Raw genomic sequence first — 17,645 nt, forward strand, 5'->3', positions numbered from 1 at the left:
GAACCTTGGCTACCAGAGCGACCATCTCTTCCTGCTTATCCATTCGTTGTTGTCGTCGTTTGTCATCGGATGTCAGTATTTCTATCAAATTTGTAAGCGTCTGTTGTTCCTCTGGTCTTGCCCACCAGGCCTGTCGGAGACTCTCATAATCATCTGGCAAAGAATCTAATAGTTTAACCATCACAGATGATTCATCTGGCCTCACATTCAACTGCTGCATACGTAAAACCAAATTTTCAAATTTTGCAATATGCGATACCATATCATCGGATTGATTCTTATTAAAACCGAAAAATTCTGACTGAACCGTGTGAGCAGCTTGCTTCGTCTGCTGTTCGAAAACTGCATGTAGCTTGAGCCACATATCTCTTGCACACTCACACATAACCAACAATGTCGTTACCTTGGTTTCCAGAGTCTTGACAATAATCTGGCTCGCTGCACGATCCGCCTTATCCCAGATTTTTAGGTTAGTTTGATACATCACTCGCTGTTCTGCACTAGCGGTAGCTTCCAGCGATTTCGGTTTTTCAATCTCACCGGTGCATACCTCATACGCATCTTCAGTTCCTCGCAGCAGATTTCTCACTGTGAATTTCCAAGTGTTCCAATTTTCGGCACCACGCAGCTTCTCAATTCCATGGAATTCCATGTTGCTCGTGTAAAATTTCCAGCAAGTATCAAATTCGAGAGAGTACGTTCACGTTTAACTTCTTTCCTTACTTATTACACGCGAAGTCTTCAATCCATTCACGAACCACGCTCTGCTACCATATTGATTTGTGTGGAAAATTGTGGTACATCAATATGCTTGATAGAAGACGATTTATTAAAGAACAACAATGTGGTTTTAATACAGAGGTATGTGTGTGATGACCGAACGAATGAAAGAGAGAAAGACTCGAAGTAAAAAGGTATTATAGAGAGGGAACAGTGATACCAATATGAGAAATCAAGAGTGACTCGACCATAGACATAATACATATAAGAACTGATTTTAAACTATTTATTACAACAGAGGCCGGTATTATTATAAATTAAATCGTGTACCCGCGAAAAGAGTCAGACGAGAGACTGACTTTGTTTGAGAAAGACGTGCGAACATTGTGTTAAAAAAAAAAAAATGAGTGGCAAGGAGGAACGTGGCCACGGAGTGACAAAGACGGGTACGAACGTCTGACGAATGATTTCGAACGGTTCTTAAATAAAAATCGGACGGTTCAAGAACGGTTGACAGATAAATATCACACGGCTCAGGATCGTTATGAAAAGACTCAAGACCGTGTAAAGGATGGATATCGAACGGTCGTAGACCGGGTGAAGAATGAGTATGAAAAATTATCTAATCGACAAAGACCGGAAGACAAGGAATGGTTACTGAAGGATGATAGAAAATAAACAAAGCTGATATACATTACATCGCGAGTTTACACACCGAAAACGTGAGTTCATCGAAGAGAATTAGCTCCGAGAGACGACGCTTCGTCGAGGAATTGCATGCATCTGCTCGAAGACATTTTCCACGAAGACGTGTTATAATCAAAGGGTTCGACGACTCGTGGCAAGCGGATATCGTCAAGATGCGTCCGTATTTGAATATTAACAAAGGTCATCATTATATATGTACTTACCATGATCGATGCGCTGAGCAAATTTGCATGGGCAGTATGGATGAAGAGTAAGAGCGGAAAAGAGACGGCTGACGTCATCGCCGAGATAATTCAGAAGAGCGGAAGATGTCCACGCAACTTGCAAACGGATATGGGCAAAGAGTTTTACAACGCCGATGTACAGAAACTCTTGAGAAAACACCATATTAATCATTATTCCACGTATTCGGTGTTAAAAGCATCGATAATCGAGCGCTTCAATAGAACTTTGAAAGATAAGATGTGGAAGATGTTTACGTTGCAAGGATCTTACAAGTGGGTCGACGAGCTGCCGCGTCTGGTTTCCGAATTTACAACGACACGCTGCATAGAACGATAGGCATGCGACCTGTGGATGTAACGCCGGCGTCGGCTAAAAAGCTGTTGGACCCCGTGTATAGTCACGTTAAGATCGCTGCTCCTGCAATTCAAGGTCGGAGCTAAGGTACGCGTGAGCAAGCACAAGACAATTTTTGAAAAAAACTTTACACCAAATTGGATCACTGGGGTGTTTACGATCGTCAAAGTGCAAAGAATGAACCCCGTCACATACCTCCTCGAAGATTATCATGGAACAAGCATCGCGGGCGCTTTCTACGAACATGAATTGCATCAAGCGAAGTATCCAGACGTTTTCCTTGTCGAGAAAATTTTGAGAAGAAAAGGAGATAAAGTCTACGTGAAATGATTGGGATTCTATGGAACGCATAATTCGTGGATATACAAAAGAGACGTTGTTTGATTTTATACACATATATATTTGTAAGAAAAAACATTGTAAAAACGATATAAATGTATTCAAAGCAGCGTTAAATACACACAAACGTATATAAAAGAGCGGAAAGAATATACTCGTACTAAGACACGCAAAATTAATCTACATTAAATGTTATTACAACAATAACTCACGCACAATTGTCGCCTTTCATTTTTTTTTTTACAATAAGTCACACAAAATATCACCTTTTATTGTTACAATAATATTAAGTCACAATATATTATCAACTTACATTGTTATATATTGTTTAATAAGTCACGCAGAATCAACTTAAATTAGTAATAAGCATCGCATTAATTGTTTTATAGTAATACACAATGTTATAAATAAAGTATTAAAGAGTATAAAAAATGTGTTACGATGGTATACGCCTATGTCCCCAAGGTAATGTTTCAGTAGAATCAGGCAAGATGTAACGCTTGTCATCGAACGGGGTGAGAGCAATCTTTTTCTCTTTGATTGTGTGTACATCGTGGAGCTTCGAACGTATACACGCTTGCTGCCGAGTCATTTCTATCCCAACGTGCAAGCAACGCGTATAATCTTCAAACGTTATAGTTCGTTCTACAACGCTATTCTTTACATTTTTCGCCTTTTTTGTATCTTTTTTCCCTTCCACTTTCACCGCATAAATTTTTACTCTTAGCCCTACAAATTCGGTCATAATCTTGCCGCAATTCTTGTTTTTCATTAGCCCTAAAACCTTTTTATTCGCGAGGCATATTCAATACGTTGTCCGCGGGATAATCGCTCGTATCGTATCTCGCGATATCACGTTTCATATCCATGTACACATCGTCACACTCAATGACATAGATGAGACTGTCTGTGTCTGTATAGAGTATCTTACATTTATGTTTATACAATGACAGGATATAATCGTAGTGAAATTCATAAAAGCAGATTTTCGAAATGTCGAAAATACACATACCGACATATATTGGTTTGTTAAATTTTATCGATAGTTTACGCATCTCTATGGCAACCAGATTTTCTGCGAAAACGCTGCGACTATGAAAATTCGGAGCAGCAATCATGGCCTCTGCCCCATAACGACCTTCCCATTGCATTACTAATTTTATATTAACGGGATTACGTACATTTTCCATGGTTTTACCGAAAACTGCATTATTCATTAATTTGTATAAATTTTTCTCGAAATCATTTTTTGCGTTCGTTCGAAACTGTATTTAATTCTATACAATCGCGGAGCCAGGTGGATTGAGCGAATTGAAGTACGCGATGTTTCTTTACGATTCGAAGCCCGTGACGCGTGCACTGTTGAAGATTGCGGTAGTGGATGACGTAACGCTTTTTATCATGCACTGTCGCTAGTAATTTTTTCTGCCTTGACCCTGGAGGCTTATCGCTTGAAGGACAAAACGGTAAGTCACTGTGTCGATCGTGCAGCTGATTCTCATATGCAAGGTCGACTTCCATATATCCGGTGTCCGAGTCAAATGGCATCGCGTTTACATCGAAATTGTCAACGTTTTCGACCCATTTAAATTCACCGTATGGCAACGGTTGACACATTGCCCACCCATACAGATTGTTCACATCATTATACATCAAATAAGTCGATGGTTTTGACGGATCGTATGATTTCATGTACTTATTATTAGCCTTCGCATATCTGCCCGAACACTGGCTTAAACCGCCACGAATTCCACGTTCAACGTAAAGTAGCATTTCTATGTCCGTAAGCAACTCGAATCTTATACCTGTTTTCTTCAACATTGCATCCCACGTGTAGCCTGGCAATGTATAGTAATGCGCAGGGTTCAAACCGTAACTCTGCATGCTTTTGTCGCGAAAGTTTTCGAATATGTCGGCTAATAGTAAGACATCTGTTTTCAAATATAAATCGCTGTATTCGCCCAGTGTTTCAATTGCGAACCGTTACGTTCTCGGCATGAGCGTAATCATGCTCCGATACCGTCTGTCCGCTCAGTGAACTGTAGAAAGATTCGCGCGGTGGTAAACGCGTTTCTAAAAGCTTTTCGGCATCATCAACGTACTCGTACGGAAAAACGCCTTTGCGCGTGAGGAGTTCGAAATCCTCGTTTGACAACGTGGAAAATTCGGAACGAGTAATGTTTAATTGTTCAATACCTAGAAACGACGCCAATTTTTTGTGACTCGCACTTAGGAATTTATATGAGTCGATGAATCGAAATCGTATACAATTTCGTACTTCGCCCGATTTTGTTTCTACACCGGTAGCTGCGAAGTGTTTAGTAAACGAAATATATATTTTTTTTAATCGGTAGTAGGTCGATCTTGCCTTCGAACGCGGTAGAAATTTCTTTTATTATAAAATGCGCGTCGTAACCGCTCAAATTGTGAAAAACGACTGGAATAACGTACGTATTCTTATAATTTAAATTACATTTATTATGGGCAGGACCGCGATGCTTGCCGGTCAAATGACAGTGATCACGCACCCGCCGATTATCAAGCCACTCGTTACGGGTAAGGCCCGTATCTGATATAAACGGTTTTTCGCATATATGACAATTTGTTGCGTTTAAAAATGCCTCTTTCTGCTGTATAGTTAATTGTTCCATTGGAATATTGGCGGATATTCGAGCTTTCTTATCGTGCGCAAGATTTTCTAACTCTTTCGCGAACCACGCGACGCAGTCCTTATCGCGGCGAAAACGATACATCGATAACGCGTCGTTGTACGAGCATTTAACGTAGTAAGCTATGCTGTATACCTCGTGGTGTTGATACGCGAAACTCGACGTGTTCTCTGTTTCGTTCTTCTTCATCTTCTTCAATACGTACTCCAAATCAGCGTAAATTACAAATGGGACGCGCTCCTTGTTGTTGTATGAGTCGAATTCTAACCATTTCTGGTCCTCTCTCGATAGTATGATGGCGCAGTCATTTATTTTCTTGCACTCCATTTCGTGCGATTGCAATTTTTCCTCTAAGTGGAAGTAATGCAGGCAACTGTAATAAAAAGAAGTATATTTGTACAAAACATTAATTTTACATGGTGAAATTTTTTTTATATTATTACACTTACCGATCGCAAATGTACTTTCTTCCATCATATTTGTTTAGTTGTGAGCTGACCAGTCGCGACAGGTTCTTAATCCACGCAAAGTGACCGTGGCTGACGTCGTGTTTATCTTCCACGTAGAAGAAATTGACGTGTTTTTCCTTCTTATCTTTGGTCAGGCGTAACGGTATTCTATCTTTTCTTTTTTGTCCAATTCGGTTGTGTACACATTCACAGACACGTCGTTTAAACGTTCAAATTTTCCAATGTCTTTTACTTTCATTGGAAATTGAATGTCTTCAAACTTTAACACAGTCGAATAGTGCGGATACGGACGACTCCCGTTCTGCATGATTTTCGGCGGGGTACAGGGCAGCCACCACCGACCACGCGAAGCAAGCATTGTCTTGTGATTGCACATTATTGCACCCTTGTCACTTGCTTTCTTCGGCAATTCGAAGTAACATCCCGCGTGCATGGGATTAAGTTTGTTTATATTCACCATCAAGTTTTGGATTTGGTGTAACGCCCAGCCGCTATCGCGTTCTTGAAACTCGTCGAGCATCGCTAATATCACTTCGATTACACGCTGCTCGTACCATTCGCGCAAATTTGATGCTCTGTATAGTTCATAGTTCTTCGTCGCGAGACTTTTATTATCGCGGTCGTCACGAATGTTTACAACTTTACCGTTGAATACGGTATTCACCTTCACATTTCCATGTTTCGCAATAGCGTCTCGCCCTTGTTCGATCACCAAATCACTAGCGTCTTCCAAGAAATGCCGCGGTTCAATATAATCGGCGTTTATGACAGCACCCGTAAGAATACATGACTCAAACGCGGTCTCGATCTCGCGCCAAATGAGTGATCTTTTACCACTGGTGCTAGCGCGCGCAACACCTCCAACGTGCACGAAACGTCTTTCTAATTGCGCTTTTGCACCCGCGAGTCGCGCGATTCTCGCCACTATGGATTGTCTATGTCCGACGGTGAGTCGAGGACGTTTGGCACTGCTACAACATTCTTCGAGATGTGCGAGGCACTCTTCGCATCGTTCCACCCATGCACGACACTCCTCTTGAGTAGCGATCTGCGAGCATCGCTCGAGCAATTCGCGTTCAATATTCTCCATTTTTCAATTATTAGCACGAACTATACGATGTCTCGGAGCACACGCAAATTTTTTATTTACATGAATTACAGTATGTGCAGAACGCGATATTGTTCATGATGTAAACTTCCAAAAAGCGATTTGTTATTTCCAACCACTGATCTTCTGGATCCAGCAAAATTTCTTCAACCGCCGACGATAGATTCGATATGCTTCAAAGACATCTACTGATGTCCGAGCGCTAATTACATATCTATTATACGTTGTCTTTTGTCTGACGAAAAATTGCATCATCTAGCGGGGGCATGAAAGATTTATTCCCACCACTCGAAGATCCCATAGAATATTCTGGATCATTCGTATACATTTGCATCAGTGTGTGACACTCTTTAGAAATCTCGATCGAGCAGAGGGAGACTTGCGCGCGGTGCATACTTGCAGCGGTGCGTGCGAACCTGTCCATACGTGTTCAAGGCTAATGATACATCGTACGATTCGTCTTCGATATAACTCGATACCTTTATGATTAGCCGCCGTCAAAATACATGTCAAGGCCATGCCTGAGAGCTGCATCGGCAAATATAACTTGAATAAAGAATATTCTATATCTCTCGAACGGTAGGCTAAAAACTTACGAGACTTGAAAAGTTATACGTAGTGGAATACTGCCTTCCAATTGGATCCAGGAAGAATAAACTATTAGGTAGAAAATATTTATAATATAATATAATAGTAAGCACATGTGTATATTACAATAGAACGGTGAGCATTCAGTCAAGGCGTACGCTTCGATGTAATTCGATACCTTTGTGATGAGCCGCCGTCAAAATACACGGCAAGGCCATGCTTGAGAGCTGCATCAGCAAATATAATTCTAATAAAGAATATTTTATATCTCTCGAACGTTTTTTTATTTTCTCTGTCCGCCGATTTCGCGCGCTGGCGCGGGCGTCGTGCGCGGGCGCGGGCGGCGGCCCCGCGGAAATCGCCGCGGAGGACCGCCACAGAAAACGCCGCGGAAATCGTCGCGGAAATCGCCGCGGTATTTTAAGGATGTATTGCACCTATTTTCAAAGCGCTACCAAGTGGATAAAAATTTGTGAGAATGTTCTTTTAGTCTTCCTGATGTGCTACAAAAAAGTAGAAACGAATCCACTAAACGGTTGCTGAGATATAACGATTTTAATTTTCACTGATTTTACACGTATTCTTATGGGAAAAGACGATTTTGGCGGAAAAAACAGCTAAAAAAATGTTGAAGGAGCGCTACCAATATTTTGAATTTTTTTGTACATCTAGTATACGAATAGATGAAAATATCTGCCAAGTTTCAATTGTCTTCACTACACCGTTTTAAAGAAATAAATTATAACTTGAGATAATTGTGCTGTTGGCACGAATGTATCTCGATGGCTCGTGAAAGCGCGGCAACGTCGTAATCAGCTGGGCAAGCGAACATAACCTATGGCTGTCGCTACACGTATATCTATGCTTTCTACTACTTCTAGCTAACTTTTTGTCTCCGTTGCACTCGTGAAGAGATAGAAAGGGGAAATGAGAAACATAGCGGGATTATGAATATCAAATAACGCAAGAAAAATTACACAATAAGAAGCAATAATTTTGCAAGAGTAAATACACACAGGTGTGTTTCTATATTATTTTTTTCAGTTTTAATAAGTGTCATATTATCAATACATGTTCACTTACAACCACAGTATGCATAATAAAAGTATATTCAGTATACATAAAAGACTATATTTTTTCATAAACTAGGACAATAAAAACAAAATAAACTGTATTAAATAATCTCTTTGGTTTTTCTTTGGCAAAATTAATCTTTCTCTTGCCGTAAAAAATCAATAATTTTATTTATTGATTCTTTTTGAATTTTTTGTAAAGTTTTTTGTTTGATTTTTGTCTCAAGAAATTCGGCAAGTCCGTCAGCTCCACACAGTGCATAAGAATTTTTTAAAGTTTTCATATCGAGTTCAGCTAACGCCAATTTCTTGCGGACTGATAAACCAATATTTTTCATAGCTGCTAATGTTGACAGAATTTCAGTACTTTTCTGCTGAGTATTCCATATAAAAGTATGTTCGGAGAAAGTCTTTGAATTTGTTAAAAGTTGTTGCGTCGTTATCTTCAACTTATTTAGTATTTTAGACAGGATCACACAATCGCGTGACGCATTGTGAGCTCCAACGGTAGAAATGTTCAATGCATTTGCCAATCCGCTAATTGAGCATGCCCCTTTTCCTTTGCGACCAGTACTATTTCTAATAACCTGTAACGTATCAACAAAACTATAAACTACTTCGGAAAATTCATTTTCTAGAGAACATTTTATGACTTGTTTCATAAATCTGGGCCCATCAAATGAAAGATTATGTGTAGCAATGCAACACTTTTTTCCGAGCGATGTTAGCCACCCATGTAAGCTTCCCAACGCAGCTCTTATCGGCACAGATGGAACTTGTCGACCATTGTACATGAGTTCTCCGTAACAGCTCGTTAGACCATTCGCCTGACTGGCACTCACAGAAATATCTTGAACCGGGTTAACATAAATATCGAACGAATTTTTGCCATATTTTGCGGCAATTTGGAGGATGTCGCAATTCATTTCGAAGCCGGATGTTTCTAAATCTAATAGAACAATAGCAATGTCATTATTGTCTTCTTCCTCTAGATCTGTCTTGTCTTCCTCTGCAAGTTTATTTAAAAGATCGACATTGCTCTGATAAGTGATGCCTTCGACGTTTTCCTTTCTATGATGTAAAGCCGCCCGCAGCTTTTTCAAATGCATACGTCGTTTCTTGTAAGCTGATGTCTTCATCAATTGCCGTCGCCTTTGGAGAATTTTTTGTGACGCTGCAACATGTCGCGAATGGTGCTTGCCCGGCGATTTGCCCAGCTTTTTCAGTATCGCTTGCGTGTATCCTTCCCCGATGTTTTTCTGGCCAACTGTGCAAGCGAATCGGAAGTCGGCGGACGCAGTTTTACTGTAACATCGAGATTTTGGAGCTTTGCTAGCCATAGTTGCGTTTAGGCTTTCGTTGGTATTACTCGATGCACCCGCTGAAAATTTTACGGCATTATTGGCCAGCTTGTCAAAGATTTCTCGAAGTGCCTCGAACAGTCCCGGCTCCCGAATTCCTCCTGGAATGATTCTGTGCTCGTAATTTTCCTTGTCCTGAATGAAACCACACCAATGGCCACATTTACTATGGTCGTTTATAGCGTGGTACGGAATGTTACGGACTGCATCAGCCATCGCTCTGCTGTTACCTTTATTCTGACACATAGCGTACGTGAAGCACCGGTGGAGATATGTTATGCAGTTTTTTGTAAGTTCTTTATGGTTTTTTTGAATCGTGTATAATCTTTTTTTGACGCCGTTTGATGTGTGGTTCATATCGGATTGTTTCACGATGGAATGTTTGCTGGCAGCTTGGCATACTGCATTGGTTGTGCTGTCATCGTCTCCTATGAGTACACCCACTTCTACATTTTGGGCCCTAAGTATGCTGCTATTGACAATGAGTTTCTTAGCGACGTGAGGCTCCATAGCTTTCGCCGAACCATCAAAATTTTTGCGGCAATCGTGATCCGGAGGTTGATCGGTTGCATTGCATTTTTTGCACATCCGATTACATGTTGAATAATCTAAAATCATTCCGCTACGGTGACCAACAATGGCACCGAAGCCATTCAAGCTGTCGTAATTTCGACCTGCACCTCGCGTACTCCATCCCATATCGTATGACACCGCGGATTACATCGTTGAAAGTAACAGTAGGTTCTTGTTCAGGTTCGGATTCAATACAGGTAGGAATAGGATCATTTTGCGGTCGAGAATTAATTATAAAATTGGATTGGAACTGTTCAGGCCTGAAAAGAAGAGTAAATACACATAGGTTTGTTTTTATATTATCTTTCTCAGTTTTAATAAGTGTGTAATTAGGATTCGAAGAGAGCTTAGATTACATAATACATTCTACATCGAAGAACGTTGATCAAAATAATTATTATTTATAAATAATTTAATTTGTAAATAATCTAATGTGTAAATAACCTAATTTGTAAATAACTAATTTGTAAATAACTGTGATTTGTAAATAACCTGATTTGTAAATAACCATTGAGAATATAAAAGCCGAATTACTTTATGTTTTCAAACAGTAAACACAAATTGAATGACTCATATTTACAATTAGAATTCAAAAATATGAATATATAAATATTAACGTAAAATATGCTATTTTAGAAAAGATGTAGTCATTTACAATAACTTTTCGATGCTCTCAGCATTTTCGATAGTGAGTTTTCTTTCCAGCGCAGTGGCTTCTACGCAACTTTCATTCGCTACTTCCTCCGCAGCAACTCCCACTTCTTGTTCATATTTTTTAAATGTGTTAAAATTCATACATGGTACGTTCATGCATGCTAGCATTTTTTTGAAGTGTGTCCATCCTAAACCACAATGTAGGATACCTGCAGAGCGAAAAATTCAATATGTACAAATAATAAATAATAATTATAAAATTAATAACAATAGAAGCACAATAATCTGTCATAAAGTATTACCTAATGTTGCTTCCGAATTGATGTCGAAGCGAGGGCTGTGTTTATCGGTATATTGTTGCGTGCCTGTGCAAACTTTATTCACGACGAGGCACTTATGACACCGTACTAGAAATAGAGAAGCCAAGCCACTTCGCATCTCACTTTCTATGTACTGTAGAGAAAGAGCTTCGGTACAAGAACAACACCATAATTGCTGTCCCAAGATGTTCAAATCGACAATACGTCGTCCATCGATGACATTTGTTTGTTGTTCCACATCTTCATTGGTTATGGGATTACTTTCCTCCGGTTCAGTCGAAACTTTTCTTCGCTTATTGCACGTTTCTATTCCAGCTTTTCGTTGAGCGAGTCTTTTTTCATACAGGGCTTTTGTCACTAATTTTCCTTTCCACCGATAACTTTTGTCTGACATTGTAAAAATGTAAACGACAGATATAACCTCGGAGCTCGCGTCAAGTCTTGCACTGTTTTGGTACTGTGCAAGGCTGCCAACCTACGTGAATAGAGTCATACAGCGTTGTCACGTCTCTTTTGAGAGAGTCGCATAACAATGTTTATAATAAATAATATTCAAAATTATCGTTTATATGATACATATTTATCTTTTTTGACGTTATTAAAGTCACATTTGTTTATCAGCACTGCTGAATTATGTCTTTTGCTTTGAAATAATTTGACGTTATGAAGTTGAAATCAGGGCATTTTCACTGCCAAAAGTTTAGGCTCATAAATTACAAAAATCGCAAATAATACGGAAAAAACATTTATAAAGTAAAAAATACTTTTCTAGGAGTAAAAATAAGACTCCTACTATCATTGATTTGAGATCTTACATCTAGATTTACTATGCGTTAGGCGTAGATATTCAAGTATTTCAAATTTCATGCACTTTTGTCTAAGATTGTATGTGTGATACATCCTTAAAAACAAGATGTGCTGGTTCATAGCCATGGGATTCCTCTCTCTCCCCAACATCATCCTCGGTGGTATATACCGCTCTGCCGCGCAGCTTACCCCCACCTGTCAATCCCACCTCTAGATCAGTGGGTGACACCACCCACTGCATCTTGAGGATCACCACCCACTCCCTGTATCACTCCCCACTCCCGGGGTAGGACCGCGGGCTGACTCCCACGCGCGGGTCAGTTCAGCGGGCTGACCCTCACCTTCCAAGTTAGGTCTCGCGGGTCACCACCCACCTCCCACGTCAAACCTGGCGGATCATCACCCACTCCGCAATACGTACCGCAGGTACCCCCGCACCTACATTCCCCCCTCGCCCCTCACCCCCCCCTCATTGCCCCATAGCTTTGAACTGTCATAGACTTACTACTAGAGTCCTATCAAATGCACAATATAATGCATTTAATATAAATACAAGGTGTTGTATGATGCAATTTTATTATACGTTCGAAGATCGCTCTCAAATAATATGTGTATCATGCATGTTTGACGGTGGACCCGTGGACTTGGGACTAGTGCGCACCGTTCGGCACCACGAAACTGATACATTTATTGTTCTTCAAGGCAAGCATTGCGACTATTGCCGAGGACCAACATTTATGTACATTCCATGCAACATGTGCCCAATCTGTGTGTCCATACAATAATAAAAATGGCTAATCGTATCGCGGATGAAGTTCTTGAAGAAGTATCGTCTGACGAAAAGTTGCCTGGGGATAGCGGATGTGACAGTGATCTAAGTGAGCACCCTGAGATTCGTGTTGTATCAATTCCTGAACTACGCGCTTTGAATCGCACGAAACATTGCATGATACAATTTTACTACTCGACGGGTGGTGCTCTTGCCGTTTGTGCCCATTGTGTCATGCATGATTGAACTTTCTGACATCGAATTGGACTCAATAGACGCCGTTCAAATCCACAAAACAGATTTCCTTGAACGACTTGACGGACGTATCTGCTCCAAATACCATCAATCCATGTTTGTGTACATTCCTACCAAAATGTGTCCAATTTATATGTATATGTAAAAATACACACACACACACACACACACACACACGCACGCACGCACACACAAAGAGAGAGAGAGAGACAGAGAGAGAGAGAATATATTCGATAAATAATGGAGTTTGACGAAGAAATGCCCGATGTAGACTTTGATGTTGAAAATATCCTGGAAATTCTCGAAACTGTGCCGGAAAAAAAAAACGATCAACAAGTATCGGTGGTAAATTTCTTACGCATCAGAGAATTGTGCATTTGTGGGATCCGAGAACGTGCCGTGAAACAGGGTGTTAACATCGACTTCGTGCCTTGTGACAATTTGTCATTTACAGCGCGAAAGAAAGTGTATACGTGGATACTAAAAAATTTGTGCACGTTTAAGAATTTTGATGATGAATATGATATATATCACAATGAGTATGGTCGTACTCGTATTGTATACAATGCTCGCAAAACTGTTGAAAAAAATACATGGTGGTAAAAGAAATTAAATACCATGCCTATTTCCAAGATTATCTGCAAATTACAATTCCCGCTGGTAATGGAAAGTGCACCGAAGTACTGGCAATAAATGTATCATGTAAAGAAAAAATTTGTGAGTGCCCCTAGTCAACGTGTAATACGTACTAATAACTGTGACAAAAAATGGAGAACATTGAACGTGAACTGCTCGAGCAATGCTCGCAGGTCGCAAATTTAGCGGAATGTTTCACGTGGTTACAACAATGCGACGAGTGCTTCGCGCAGCTTGAAGAATGTTGTTGTGCCCCGGTGATGGCTCCAGGGACGTCGGTAGGTATATCGGGATCTTTTTGGCGCCTTAGGAGTTAGGACTCGTAGGAAGGGCCGCTCGGTGGTTGAAGATAAAACACTTGCTTGTTCCAACGTTAAAATAATGTATTTTCTTCAGTATTGCCCTCGTTACACTTGTAGTATGATTATGTATGTCGCTCGTTTGCTTGTTCTTCCCGGACGGCCCGGTATATATAGGTCGGCTGTTATCTCCGGATTGTGTTACAAGCTCGACGTGTAAGTCACGCACGGCGAGTAACACACCGGACAGCTGTTTGTCAAACTCTTCCGTCGCTTTCCGATTTTGTCGCGATATTTATACGGAAATTCGTCGTTTGGTTCGGCCAATCGTGTTCCTTGCGGCATGCAGCTCCCACGCTTAGCCGAAATCCGAATACCGGAAAGCGACTCAGCATTAGCTGGCGCAGCGCGATGGTGTTGCGGGCCGGAAGCCCGACAGACCATCAGCGTCTTTTCGATATTTCTAGCGTATGCGGAATTCGAGTCCGCCACGCGTATGCATAGCAATAGGAATCTTGATTTCCTGTTGCTATGCGTATAATTATCGTAGTTGTACAGGGTACAACACTCTTCCCCCGCCGGGAAAGAAAAACGAGGAAAAGGAGTTTTTCGCTTTTAACACCCCTCCCTCGCCGGGAAAGAAAACGGAGGCATGTAGTTTTCTATCATTATTTACATTTTATAAAATATATTAGATCGATTTAGTATTTTTAGTTTGTTGGGTATCTAGAAACGCGTGCTTTGTGTGCGTTTTAAAATTGATCTAGGTAAAGTATTATAATGCTTGCTTTCGTATTCTAACGTTTCTCTCTTTTTGCTCCGTTTCCTTTTTACAGTATATAATATTATCCCTATTGCAACTGCTACGATTATCAACATGGTAACGCCGCTTGTTGCCATAGGGTAAATAAAGTTTTTTGATTGAAAATACGGAGTGTCAAGATCCTCATTTAATTCTTTTAACTTAGTTTCTAAATTTTTTAATTTTGGATGGTCTTGCACTATTCTTTCTATTTTTATTTGAGACATATTCATTTTTTCTTGCGTTATTTCTTTCGGTAATGAAATATTGTAATCTGGCATGTATGCCTCAATTTTTGTCTCGTTTAATATTTTAGGTGATTGTAGTGTTACCTCTTGTGTTATTAATTTGTAATTATTTTTTAATGTGATTTTACCTGTATTTTCAATCGTTTTCTTTATTTTCCCGTGGTCTTTACATTGGATGATTATTGATTGTTTTCTTGTTGTCGAGTATAACCATGAATGCGGATTACCTAGTGGTATCCAAATTGTGTTATTAGAAGTTATGTATCTTATTTCGCAATTGTCGCTTTGTACTTTATTTTCTACGTATATCTCTATCTCGCATGTTGGACTTGTGTTTATGCGTTGTATTGAAAAGTTTTCTTCGCATAAGTATTTTCTATCTATATTTTTACATGTATTTAAGTTGTTTTGCAAGAGTAATATATGAGCGTTTTTCTGTGCTAATCGCTATTACCGGATTTTTTATTTTAATGATTGCATATTGGTTTTCATTTCTTGGTATGGGTAATGCAATTACGTTAAGTATGCTATATTCCGTGTGTGAAATTAACGGAAATTTTAATATCGTAAATATTTTACCGTTATTATAGTATGCGTTTATTGTGGTTATTTTTTCGATTTCAAACCATTTATTTATGTTAATCCGAAATGGAAAATAAAGTCCTTCCGGTAATTGCAAGTTTGCTTCCTTTAGACTATCTATTATACTTGTTACTGGCGTTAATTGTGGGTGTAGTGTCCCTTGTTTTATTAATACTAAATAGTGCTATGTCTTTTGTGTCACGTTTTAAATTTCCTAATATCGCGTTGATTACTAGAAAGTGTTCGTGTATGTTGTTTTGTCTGTCATTGAATTTTAGTTGTTGTCTTAAATTTTTCGTCACGTTTCCGAGGAGGTCTTCATTTTTCTGTATTGTTTCCTCGGTTTTATCTATGTGGGCTATTGTCTCTTGTAGTATCTTAATTTGGTTTTTCGTCGCGTGTTGTATTGTCTGTTGTTCGTTTTGTAATAAAGTTAATTGTTCATTAATTAATTTTTCGTCATTTGCGTCCATTGTGCCGAACAGAGATTTCGCAATGGTTCTTATTCCATCAATTATACCTCTTCTTTCTATCCGTGATGGTTGGTATATTAATTTTATTTTTTCCATCTTTTTATTTATTTCTTCGAAATCTCTTTTTGCTATTTCGTAGAGGTTGTCGCATGTTTCTTTGTGCGCGAATGCGAGTAGTTGGCACATGTTTTTTGTTTTTTGCATGTAATCATGTAATTGCTCTTGTCGTTTTATTAGTGAGGTAAAGTCTATTTCTATAACTATTTTCTATGTTGATTCTAATGGGTGTAATTCTCCTAATTTTTCATAATATATTCCTGGATGGTGAGTGAATTCTTCTACTTCGTATGGCTCGTTGCTCGTTGATTCTCTTACATCTTCTGATAAGGTGGGATTTTGTTTCGTTTCCTGTACGCTGGTCCATATGGTGTAACCTGTAATCATCCGGTTACATATTATCGTATTTTATTCCGTGGATCCTCTTCTTGGCACTGGTTGTGCCGTCTTTATGTTTTACTCGGTTTATCAGTCTTCTCGTCGCTTTTGTCGAGTGTCTGAGAAAATGTCTCGTCTCCCGTACATTGAGGCAATTTCGGTCGTTAGGGAGGAATCTCCTATTAATATATGGGATCGGTTTTCTTCTCCCGATACAGTGTGTGATTGTTATGAGGAGCCGTTCGAATTTGACGAGGTTCCTGGCGTGCTTCCTGAGCCTGGGCCGGAGGTACTCTCGGATGACGAAAGGTCGTCTGATGATAATTGTTCTCTGCATTCTGCAGAGACAGTTTTGTTAGATGATTTTGATTTTGGAGGTGCTCTTCCTGGCAGATCCTGGAGAGGTTCTGGTGAGTTTCTCTAAAGTCTTTGCACTCTCTTTCTCTCTCTTTTCGATTATCAGGTTCTTTTACCTGGTGTCGCTTTCCTCTGATAATTTTTTATTTTGCTGGTTCAGCTTTGATTATTTTTTCTTCTTGCGACTTCTGTTCTTTATTTCTTCTCAGTTGTTCTTTGACTGCTACGTGGTTTGCATAAAGGGAATATGTTTGATTTAGTGCCTGCGCCGGATGTGGAGCTCGAGACGGGTGTTATCGGGGATCCTGGCGTGGATCCCGAGCTCTTAGAGCTGCATTTCGCCGCGGAAGTTCCTGATGAGGTCCGCGATGATGAGGAATTTCCTCATCTCCTAGACGTTCGTCCTTCCGATGATGAGTCGGAGGGCGATGGGGAGCTTGCCGATGATCCCATACTCGACGAGTTTCCCGATGACTTCGAGGGTGACGTCGGTAACATTGACTTTATCTTTCCCGAAGAAGTGAATGGTGAACATAACGTTCAATTCTTGCTGGATCCGGATTTTCCTCCAATGTTCGTTATGGACAATTCCGATGTGGAGGAAGACGAGGACGAGGTCCTCTCTGACTGAGTAGTTTGGTATAAGGAAACGTTTAGTTTGTAGTGCAGTTAGTTATAGTTTAGTGTAGTGACTTCTGTTTTATTTTGTTCTTCTCCTTTGGATTATACTTCAATTTTTTGGACTGTGGATTACTCCTGGGTTATTGGATTTTTTCCATCTTTTTGGTGAGTTTATTATGTTTACGCTATTCTTTCTTTT

The 17,645-nt window shown here is 39.8% G+C and overlaps 3 protein-coding genes across 3 annotated transcripts; 1 reads left to right on the forward strand and 2 right to left on the reverse strand.

Annotated features, from left to right (window-relative positions):
- Positions 1-1,632: 1,632 nt before the first annotated feature.
- LOC120359875 lies at positions 1,633-2,093 on the forward strand. Its single transcript, XM_039459301.1, has 2 exons — positions 1,633-1,832; positions 1,916-2,093. Exons 1-2 carry the CDS (start codon positions 1,633-1,635, stop codon positions 2,091-2,093), a joined length of 378 nt encoding a protein of 125 aa, XP_039315235.1.
- A 6,678-nt stretch (positions 2,094-8,771) lies between these two features.
- LOC120359876 lies at positions 8,772-10,314 on the reverse strand. The gene is made up of 2 exons (XM_039459302.1): positions 8,987-10,314; positions 8,772-8,841 (listed from the first exon to the last, which is right to left on the reverse strand). Exons 1-2 carry the CDS (start codon positions 10,312-10,314, stop codon positions 8,772-8,774), a joined length of 1,398 nt encoding a protein of 465 aa, XP_039315236.1.
- Positions 10,315-10,839: 525 nt separating this feature from the next.
- Positions 10,840-16,033, reverse strand: LOC120359877. Its single transcript, XM_039459303.1, has 4 exons — positions 15,687-16,033; positions 12,475-12,484; positions 11,145-11,637; positions 10,840-11,051 (listed from the first exon to the last, which is right to left on the reverse strand). The coding sequence occupies exons 1-4, from the start codon at positions 16,031-16,033 to the stop codon at positions 10,840-10,842; spliced, it is 1,062 nt and encodes a 353-aa protein (XP_039315237.1).
- Between the last annotated feature and the right edge of the window lie 1,612 nt (positions 16,034-17,645).

This window comes from Solenopsis invicta, unplaced genomic scaffold, assembly GCF_016802725.1.
Source record: "Solenopsis invicta isolate M01_SB unplaced genomic scaffold, UNIL_Sinv_3.0 scaffold_253, whole genome shotgun sequence".
Lineage (NCBI taxonomy): Eukaryota > Metazoa > Arthropoda > Insecta > Hymenoptera > Formicidae > Solenopsis > Solenopsis invicta.